Genomic DNA, 11,602 nt, shown 5'->3' on the forward strand with positions numbered 1-11,602 from the left:
CCGCAAAAAATCATCGAATTTTGAACCTCAAAACCTCATTTGAAAACTAATACTTTCTATTTATGGAATAATTGACTCAAAACTTTTTGTCACCCTTGGCCGCTTTGCAAGAAGAGTTGGAAGGGTGAAAAATGTTATTCCTAAATTTTATATAAAGTTTAGAAGCGTACCAAAATTTTAAAAATTATTTTAAAATTTGACTAATTTGTTAATAACACTCGAAAGCTTGTTTATTTTTCTTTAAAAAAATACCCCTATGAGTATTTTGGACCAAGAAATTCGCTTTCTAAGAAAAATTGATACTTCTTGATTTAAAACTCTGTATCATCTGAGATAATCATCGCATTGAAATGTTTTCCATATCATTCGAAAACTTAAACAGGCTTCTTTTAAGCCCTTACCTATTGTTTCTTAAAAATGTTTACCACTCTCCCATTGTCGTTTTTTAAACATGTCCAAATATGGAATTTTTCCATATTTTAGGCGTTTTTTTTTACCTGGCCGCTAATTTATAAAAAAAAAGGCATTATCTAAAATTGTAATTGTTTTGGAGCAATAGATACTGCTCAAAAATTTTATCACCCCCTGTTGCTTTGTACCGATGATTGAAATGGTGAGAAATTCGAGTTTTGTGGCATTATTTCGAGTGTCGTAGTATTCATTTCAATAACTATCTTCCAACTTGCTTTTCAACTCGTTTACTATTTCGTTACTATTTGTTTTGAAAGGATTTACTATGAATTCTAGAGTGGTTTTGTTGGTTTATTATTATTTTTATTTCGGCTGAGATATATAGAATGGTGCCTAATCCACTGCTTAGCCCACCCGCTAAACACAAAGTTTACTACGCTTTCTTGGACAGGCGTTTGGCCTGGCTAAAGTCTTCGGCAGTGGAACTCCCCGCATATGAGCGATTATTAAACTTGACTGACCAGCACTTCCAATTTATTAAAAGTTATACTATGCTTAGTTCGTCCGCTAAGTCCATTAAGCCCATCCGCAAGCTCGAGCCTTGCTTAGCCTACCCGCTGACCACAAATTTTATTACTATCTGTTGGACAGGCCTTCGGTCTGGCTGAAGTTTTCGGCAGTTGAGCTCGCTACGCTCGCATATAGCTCTAATGAATACCTATTCACAATACTTGAATAATAATAAATAACACCTAAATGCTATTCAAATAACTGTTCACAATTATAAAAAAATATGGTCGGAGTGCAAATAAATACATAGTAGAGTACATAGGAAGATGTAATATAATGCATTATTTATTTGCGTTTTCACCATTTATTGCATTTAATATTTTTATTAAATTTTCTAATTTTTCGCTCAACTTCCTCAAGTTTTTCTTTCATACAAACCTTCTCCTGGCAATAATTAACACAATAAAAATAGAACTAGCTAAATTGTTCTATTCGTTCTCAAGTTATAGTGAAATGAAAAAATAGGGGCTCATAGCTTTAATTTTTTAAGTATAAAACTTGAATTACATAACGTTATTACAAAACAGTTTTAAATTCTTATAAGAATGAGGAGGCCAAAATGTATTTACGGTGTCAAAGCATCAAGCTTATATTTCATAAATGGTTTGTTTCGACGAAACGCCCAACATTTTTATTTAAAACTTCTTGTTAGTGGTATGTTATCTATTACACAGCTCGGAAACTTTTATATTATCACACTTATTTCTCAGATCTTTTCTGTCTCTTAGGTGTCGATGCTCTAAATTTATCTTTGCAAAGAGAACACCTTGGTTCAATTTTATTCACATTTCTATCACTTTCTTTCAGTTCAACTACTTGCTTAGTGTCATCAAAATAAGAATTACTTCTTAATTTTCTGCGGATTGGTTTACTTTTAACAATATCTGCAGGTTTCTGCTTGGAATTTCCTTGGGAAGAAATAATTCGTGTTTTTGGGTATAAATTCGAGTGCTCACTTTTCGCGTGAACATCTATGTAAGCAGGCAACTTTTGTTCTTTAGCCTCAATTATTTTAGCTTCTTTCAGTTCAACTACTTGATTGTTCTCATCAAAATAAGAATTACTTCTTAATTTTCGGCGGATAGGTTTACTTTTAACAATATCTGCAGGTTTCGGCTTAGAATTTCCTTGGGAAGAAGTAGAAATAATTCGTGTTTTTGGGTATAAATTCGAGTGCTCACTTTTCGCGTGAACATCTATGTAAGCAGGCAACTTTTGTTCTTTAGCCTCAATTATTTTAGCTTTTTTCAGTTCAACTACTTGATTGTTCTCATCAAAATAAGAATTACTTCTTAATTTTCGGCGGATAGGTTTACTTTTAACAATATCTGCAGGTTTCGGCTTAGAATTTCCTTGGGAAGAAGTAGAAATAATTCGTGTTTTTGGGTATAAATTCGAGTGCTCACTTTTCGCGTGAACATCTATGTAAGCAGGCAACTTTTGTTCTTTAGCCTCAATTATTTTAGCTTCTTTCAGTTCAACTACTTGATTGTTCTCATGAAAATAAGAATTACTTCTTAATTTTCTGCAGATTGGTTTACTTTTAACAATATCTGCAGGTTTCTGCTTGGAATTTCCTTGGGAAGAAATAATTCGTGTTTTTGGGTATAAATTCGAGTGCTCACTTTTCGCGTGAACATCTATGTAAGCAGGCAACTTTTGTTCTTTAGCCTCAATTATTTTAGCTTCTTTCAGTTCAACTACTTGATTGTTCTCATCAAAATAAGAATTACTTCTTAATTTTCGGCGGATAGGTTTACTTTTAACAATATCTGCAGGTTTCTGCTTGGAATTTCCTTGGGAAGAAATAATTCGTGTTTTTGGGTATAAATTCGAGTGCTCACTTTTCGCGTGAACATCTATGTAAGCAGGCAACTTTTGTTCTTTAGCCTCAATTATTTTAGCTTTTTTCAGTTCAACTACTTGATTGTTCTCATCAAAATAAGAATTACTTCTTAATTTTCGGCGGATAGGTTTACTTTTAACAATATCTGCAGGTTTCGGCTTAGAATTTCCTTGGGAAGAAGTAGAAATAATTCGTGTTTTTGGGTATAAATTCGAGTGCTCACTTTTCGCGTGAACATCTATGTAAGCAGGCAACTTTTGTTCTTTAGCCTCAATTATTTTAGCTTCTTTCAGTTCAACTACTTGATTGTTCTCATGAAAATAAGAATTACTTCTTAATTTTCTGCAGATTGGTTTACTTTTAACAATATCTGCAGGTTTCTGCTTGGAATTTCCTTGGGAAGAAATAATTCGTGTTTTTGGGTATAAATTCGAGTGCTCACTTTTCGCGTGAACATCTATGTAAGCAGGCAACTTTTGTTTTTTAGCCTCAATTATTTTAGCTTCTTTCAGTTCAACTACTTGATTGTTCTCATCAAAATAAGAATTACTTCTCATTTTTCTGCGGTTTGTTTTACTTTTTAGAATATCTGCAGGTTGTTGCTTGGAATTTTCTTGAAAAGGCGACGGAATAATTCGTGTTTCTGGGTGTAAATTCGAGTTTTTATCTTGCACATGCACATCATTGTAAGCAGGAAACTTTTGCTCCAATTTAGTCACAAGTCTTTCAGATTCTTTAAGTTCCACTGTTTTATTATTATCTTCAAAATAAAATTTACTCCTTAAACGCCTGCTAATTGGTTTAGGGTTGGAAATGTTTATTTTAACTTCAGTTGTTGGTTTACTTATTTCCCATTGTTCTCTTTTCAATTCAATTTCTTTTGGATTGCATTTATTAAAATTGGGAAAAGGAATTACATTACAAACTGAAACTCTTCGTTGAGGTATTTTAATATTCAGCTGGAATATATTTGATTTATCAACTTTATTTTGTATCGAATATTCGGTTTCTTTTAACAATGTCACATCTTCATCATTTGTAGAAGTTGAACTACGATCAAGTGAACTTTTTACACGTTTTCTTATATGTTGCTCATTTTCAGAATTCTGCTCATTGGTTTCTGAGTTTTGCCCATACTTCACATAATGTTGCCGGTAATGGGCTATAATAACATTTAACCTAGTGCACGTGTAATTACATTTATGACACTTGTATTCAATATTTGTATCCTTGAAAGTGTCATTATCAGATTTGGGTGTTGTTTGATAACAATTATCAATACCTTGTCGTATATTTATTACAGTATCTTCTAATTGTTCCAAATTAGGTTTCAATGATGTTGAAGATTTCGAATTAAAACTTAAATTATTATTACCAATTTCTTCAATTAAATCGTTTAAAATGGGTGATGGTTTGTCATTATACGGATCAAAAGTTTTGACATCCATTTTGTATGTACTTCTTTATTTTTTATCAAAAATTTAACTCACTGGATAATTATTAATTCTCCACAAGTACCTGTAAAATAAAATATTGGTAAGTTTTTGTTCCTCGTAGAGCGATGGTGTAATTTGAAGATCGTTACATGACATGGTGACTCGAAAATAAAAGTAACCAGATGTTTCGAACAACAATTGTTTTTTTTTTTTTTTTTTTTGTCAATTAAATCTTAAATAAAATATTTTGTCATTGCGATCCAACTATATCCTCAACAGTTCCTATAGCTTAGCCAAATCATTGGATTTTCATTTTATCGTTTTATACGTCTTTTAAAAAAAATTATATCAATTCTCTGTACGGTTTATGATGTACATTTATTACGACTTCTCTATATCGGGCTGTATTTAATAATTAGTTTATCGTAAACCGTACAGAGAATCGACTCGAAATTAATACAAAAGTCGCATTAGATACTCAGTAAGTGTCACGAAAAATTTCAGTTTTTTGGTAACACCTAAGGTAGTCACACAGGTAGCCACATTAAATGTATAACACTACCTACTAAGCTTTGTCGTGAAATGATTGATTATCCGGATTTAATTATAAAAAGCAACAAATTTTGGTTTGAGAGAAAGGTCGTTGCGGAAATATTTTAGATCAGAGCGCTGTTCTTATGGATCTTCTTGTATAAAAAGAATATGCTTGTAAGTTAAAAAAACAATCAGAGCGAATTGATACACAAACTATGTTTGGTGTATTATGTAAATTTTATCTTATATATACAGAGATATAAGTATACCTATATACAGGGTGTCCCGTAGGTATCGCACGCTTTTATTGCATCAGGTAGAAAATAAAATTCTAAGACGAAAAGTATTTTTCCATTTTTTGATCCGATGCTGTTATTAAAAAAAAAACAAAAAAATAGTATTCAGTTTGAGCATAGTCGAGAGCTTTTAATTTATTGCTATCAAAATTATTTATTCAATACTTAATATAATAATTATATGTAAATTTTTTTTGTTTTTTTTTTTTTAATAACAATAATAATTATTTAATAATTTATTTCTAATATCAAAAATCACTAATTAGTAAGTCTTAGTCAGAATCGAGTGGTTTTAATTTTTAGTTACAATATTTCTAATTGACTGCCTATTTTAATTAATAGGAAGAGGATTGATTGTGTTTGAAATTTATTTTCTATCTGATGAAACAAAAGTGTGCGGTTCTTATCGGACACCCTGTATATTTATATATAATGGTCACAATTTATTGTATAACAAACTACCGATAATGCTCGCTTAACTTTATGCAAGTTGTGTTGAACTTGTTTTTTTTTTTTTTTTTTTTTTTTTAACAAACATATGGAATTAAGTGTACATACATCGGGCGATTTTAATAGAAAAAATGAAGTGATAGATTAAAGTCTATTCCTTTTGAATACTTAAAATAGACATGCGAAATGCGAAATTCTACGTGGATGGTTGCTATTACATAACGCAGTGAGCTTATAAACGAGCTCATATTTGTGTTTTAAGGCGGTGTCAATTTAATTTAATTTAGTATTTTCATTGGATATATATATATTCAATAGTAGAAGATTTTTGTTAATAATAAAAAATAATAACAATTAGTCCTGGAGCCATGGCTTATAAATATTCGGGATCACCTAATCTTTGAGACTGCATGTATGGTCTTGCTGTCTAGTCGACTACTTCTGATATGAGAAAATTTTTGGTTCTTGCTTGGAAAAGTTATTACATTTGAAAGTTTACCTAGTCACAGTAGATTTTTGCAAAAATTTCTAAATAATAATACTTGTTTCAAAAGTTTTTGAATCAAAACATTAAAAGTGGAAGAAAAAACTAGATTCGTACTTTTTTGTAAATAAAGGTATTTCATCTTGTATAATTTGTATTTTAAATATAATTTTACGAGTAACAAAAATAATAATACTTTCAAGTCTATTGATTTCATCGAACATTGCAATAATGTATGCGTTTTAAAAAACTCAATACTTTTATCCAAACAGGCAATCAGGCATCTTACACGCTTGTATTTTTATCGGAAATGGTGACGAAAATATAGGGATATACGAGTTCTTAGATTTCCGACGTCTAACAGTCACAACCAATTTTTTCAACTTACTATTTTATTATATTTTTATATTTATATATTTTTATTAAACGATACAAAAAAATTCAACCGTGAAGGACTAAATTGTCTGTAATAATAGCTTTTTTGTATTGGAAGAATCCCAACAAGTATAATGACTGAAAATATTTTTCCCGGCAAAGTGTTTTATGAAAAGCGATTAAAAGAAAATAACATTTTCTTATGTCCAACAAAAAAACACATTTACAACACTACCTGTTTGATGGAATTTCATTTATCATATGCCTGGCCCCGGGAACATAAAAGTATATTTTTCAAATATATTATTTGTCTCATGTTATTTACTTGTAAAGCAATAAAGCCATAAATATTTCATCTTAAAACGAATCAATAAAGGTTAAAATTCAGTTACAATTTTAAATGATTCAAAAATCCATACTAATATTATAAATGCGAAAGTAACTCTGTCTGTCTGTCTGTTACTCTTTCACGCCTAAACGGCTGAACGGATTTTGATGAAATTTGGTATGGTGATAGATGATAACCTAGAAATGGTCATAGGCTATAAATAATCACGCCATCGTTCTTAGGGAGTAGGCAGTAGGCAGATAACTAAATTGAGTTAGTGATTTTTAGTCGTTTTTGTTGGGACTTTTGCTCTTTCACGTCTAAACGGCTGAACAGATTTTGATGAAATTTAGTAAGGTAATAGATGGTTACCTAAAAACGGATATAAGATCAAAATGATCACGTCATCGTACTTAGGGGGTAGGAAGTAGGCAGAAAACTGAATTGAGTTAGTGATTTTTTTATGGTTTTTGCTGGGAGTTTTGCTCTATCATGCCTAAACGGCTGAACGGATTTTGATGAAATTTAGTTAGGTGATAGATAGTAACCTAGAAAAGGATATGGAATATGGGGGGAGGGTTGAAAGTGGGAATGTTGCCCAGCAAAGCGGGTAGTTCATAGCTAGTCTCCTACTATTTAAGAAATATTTGTATAAAGGTACGCCATTATGTATGTAAACTGACGCCTCCTTAGAACACGTGATGTACCAGTTTTACAGATACATCCTGTATGTATTAATTTTATTTAATTTTAAACTACACATAATATACAATTTAATTTTCATGATATGTTTCTATACGTTTATGTGTCTGTACCCTCTCCATCTCAATCGGGTATCAATAAGGGTTTTAATATTTGAAAGTTCGAGTTCGTTAATGAGAAAAATCGACAGATAAACAAGGAGTGGAGTATGCGTAAAGTACAAAATTTTGAATTTTTTCAAAATAAATATATTTAATAATATATTTTTGTATTTTTTGATGAGTTTTAAGCAAAAAAGTATTTTTGTTCTAGATGCTTAGTTTTAGAAATAAAAGTTCTTGAAAAAATTAAAGAAAAATGAATTTGATTTAAAGAAAAATGTTTTATTTTTTCAATCTCTGAGGGAATTCGCTTAGCTAACGCAGCTCCTGCGTTACGAATTTTTTTCTTTTATAAGGAAATTATAACCTTTTAATAGTACGTTCTATTTTTAAGTGCCCTAAGTTCGCATTCTACATAAAGAACTATCACTATTCTGGGTACAAATATTCCTATTTTATATTCAAAAGGAAAGATTGATTTAGTAACCATTTCATTTTTTCTGTTAAAGTTGCCCAATCAAACACGGTATACTAACTACTATAATGGATGTAGCTTTGATTTTTGCTGTAGTAAAATTTGTAGTTATTAGCATGCTCAAGAATCTATATTATTATCTTGTAGCTAATTAAAAATAATAGATCTAGAGCCAGCCCGAAAAATGTATGATAATCTTCATATCTTGATGAAGGATAATCGAAGGTTTGTAGACACAGTAATGTAGGTTTTAAAAATATATACGAGAAAATATTTTTGTGATATTCATATCATTAAGAGATGTATAACATGGATGTTTTTAAGAAACGAATCGCTATTAAAAAGTCACATTTCAGCACATTTTAAAAGATTTATGTTCGAAAAATACCTAGAAATAAAAATCAACTTTTAAGCTAGTTTTCTAGGACATCGTCAAAAACATGAAATAAATTTCATTCAAAACTGCCCTAAATTTACTTGTTTTCTTGTTGACTCTTGGTTAATAGTATTTTAAAGTCATATATGTCATGAAGTAGTAAATCCCTCAAAATTATAAAGTGAAAATGACTGAAAAACATATAAAAAACTTGTTACGCCCGCCAAACTAATAAAAATTTGTTAATTATCTTTTTTTAATTTGTAAATTAAGCTAAAAAAGGATTTTCTGCTTTAAATTTACACAATTTTTGTTAATTAACTTCTGACAGACCTTACGTTTTTTACATGTTTTTCAGTCATTTTCACTTTATAATTTTAAGGTGTTAGATAAGTGTCTGTTTTGTTATGGGCTATTATACCAAGAATGTCTGTTGTCTAACGCCTTCAAAATTACAATTTTTAAAGAGTCGGAAAATGATTTTTTCATTTTTTCTACAATGCTATTTTTATTTGAATATCGACTTCAATGATTATTTATCAATTTTAAGTCCGCCACGAAAAAGAAATTTATCAGGACCGGGAAGAGAAGTGGCTATGAAAATTTTGTTTGTTTTAATTCACGTTTGGTAATTTTTTTATTAAAACTACTCCAAAAAATTAATGCAGCTACCTGATAGATTTTATTTGAAAGGCTACTAAGAAAAGTATAAGAATCTCTTTCCGTCAGAGTAACAAAACATGGAGGTTTCTATTTACGAATTCCAGCTACTTACCTTTAAATGCTGATGATTATTGATTCACAGATTATAATTAAACGATTCCCTCGAACTCCTGCTTTTTTTCGTCGATATTGTAATGGACTGTCGAGTTTATGTATGGTGAAAATTTTTATCGCCTAAAATTTGAAAGAAAAATTTGTTTGAATATGCGTTTTTTATCAAAATATTTGACCAAATGATTTTTCTACATATATTTGGTTCTATATCAAAAAAGGCACTCTACTTCCGACCAATGTTATACAAATGTATGGTGGAACGGCACGTTCACGATGCGGTTATACATTCAAACAAAATTTTTATCTGTAGATTATGTACAAATTTAGGTGTCTTTTGTATACACCAGTAAAATCTTGCGAAAAAAAAACTTTTAAACGCAAAACGCGATGTGAAGCTGCGTTTTTCGTATGCTATTTGGACCTCTTAGGGAAGTGAGAAACTACGTTTTGAAAGCAAAAAGTTGCAAGTTGTGCTACCTGCGTAATACGTGAAAAATTTTTGGACTTTTTTCATTTTAATTCTAAAAAGTATATTAAATTTGAAACAATTGAAGCCAATCCAAAGCTCCGTGTGTCCAATAGTTTTTGAGATATGATGCTTGAAAAATTTACATGATGAAATACGAAAATTTTGAGTTTTGTTTATGTTAAACCGTCAGAGATAGAACAAAAGTTTAAATATAAAAAATGTTCCTCATAAAAAAATAACTAATGTTTGAAAGAATTTTTCGAAAACATCATTGTTTTCTCGTGAGGAGGCAAATTAGGTCAAAATTTTGCTGTCCATTTTCTCCAAAAATATAAAAGATAGAGAGATGGAGAGTAGGTAACTTCAACTAGTAAGCCTTAAAATGAAAAACTTTTGTAAAAACGTAAAAGGTTTTCTAGAAAATATTTGAATTCGAAAAACTCGAATAATTTTCATAATATTCGAAAACTATTACAAATGGCCGTCGGAAGGCGAAGTATAGTTGCTTTTTTGGTATAGCATTTGGACCAATTATGGGTGTGTGAAAAGCTATTAGTTTTAACAAATTGAAATAATGCAAATGCTGAAAAACATCCGAAAATTTTGCAGTTTTTCTGGTATTACTCAGGTAGAATAACTTTTTTTGCTTGAAAAACGTAGTTTCACACTCTCCTAAGGGGCCCAAAAAAACAAACTAAAAGAGCAGCTTACATAAAGTTTTACGATTTGAATGTAAAATATGACTGGCGTAGTAGTTTTAAATAAATATATGAGGAAAAATGTATCGTCTGTATTACATCTTTGTGAGTAGAAGTGAATCAAAATATCTAAGTTTCTTTTTTGTTAAGAATATTTTGAAAAAGGGTTAAATGTTTATCCATAACAGTAAGACATAAAAATTATTATTTTGAAGAATCCCATGCATAAATCTTTAAAAATGAAATCAAAGGTTTCAAACGATTTTTCAACTTTGAGGCGTTTACTTCAAGTAGTATTCAGATAGCTTATAAGTAGATAGCAATAAAACCTATTAAAAAAAATTAATAATTAACAAAAGTTAAACAAATTAAAAAGAATAAATAATTTTTTCAAGGATTTAATTTACTTTCAAAGTTCATTTAAGCTTAAAATTTTATATTAAAAAGTGAAATTTACAAAAAAAAAACCCGACCAATTTTTCGGGTACGGAACTCTAAACTCGCACTTGAAAAATAACAAAGAACACTCTTCATTAAATTACCTTTATCCTTAAAGCCTTTTCTAAACTGAACCGATTTTGAAGATCATCGCCAATTTTTTAGTTTTTTCGGATACTGAACCCTAAACTCGCACTTGAAAAACAACTAAGAACACTTTCCATTAAATTAACTATCAAGTAAAACGATGCCACACACAGACAGACAGACACACAATCACAGCTCTATATAATATAATATAATACCTCTTTAGTTCGAAGGTTGAAAATATAAAAATTACATACAAATCAAGCAAGCTACCTTTAAATACGAAAAGCAATAAAAACAGTGTAATTTACAAAATTTAAAAAACCCCCGAAAAAAAATTCGGGTACGGAACCCTAAATTCGAACTTGAAACATATCTAAGAACACTCTTAATTAAATTACCTTTTTCCTTTGAGCCTTATCCAAACTGAGCGATTTTGAGGATCATGGCCTATTTTTTAGTTGTTCCGAATACGGAACCCTAAACTCGCACTTGAAACTTATGAAACTCCTTTTTTTGGTTCGGGGATTAAAAGTCATTTCAAGGATTCAATTTCATAAATTTTTTATGAAAAAAAAAAATAAATCATTGATAAAATAAAAACTGCATACTCCGGATTTTTCAACAGCAGAAATCAAATAATTTGAATCGTTTTAAAATTTGAGGTTTTAATATGCTTGGTTAGGTTTTTATACGTTTTAGCGATACTTTACTTGGATTTTATTTTATCAATGATTTATGTTTTTTTA

At 30.0% G+C, this 11,602-nt stretch overlaps 1 protein-coding gene across 1 annotated transcript; it reads right to left on the reverse strand.

Annotated features, from left to right (window-relative positions):
• Window positions 1-1,680: 1,680 nt before the first annotated feature.
• On the reverse strand, window positions 1,681-4,275 carry LOC123296882. The gene has a single exon (XM_044878615.1). The coding sequence runs from the start codon at window positions 4,273-4,275 to the stop codon at window positions 1,681-1,683; it is 2,595 nt and encodes an 864-aa protein (XP_044734550.1).
• Window positions 4,276-11,602: the final 7,327 nt, after the last annotated feature.

This window comes from Chrysoperla carnea, chromosome 1, assembly GCF_905475395.1.
Source record: "Chrysoperla carnea chromosome 1, inChrCarn1.1, whole genome shotgun sequence".
Lineage (NCBI taxonomy): Eukaryota > Metazoa > Arthropoda > Insecta > Neuroptera > Chrysopidae > Chrysoperla > Chrysoperla carnea.

What these genes read in the sequence shown, in the direction of transcription:
- LOC123296882 (XM_044878615.1), bottom strand. Translation starts at nt 4,275, where the DNA reads ATGGATGTCAAAACTTTTGATCCGTATAATGACAAACCATCACCCATT.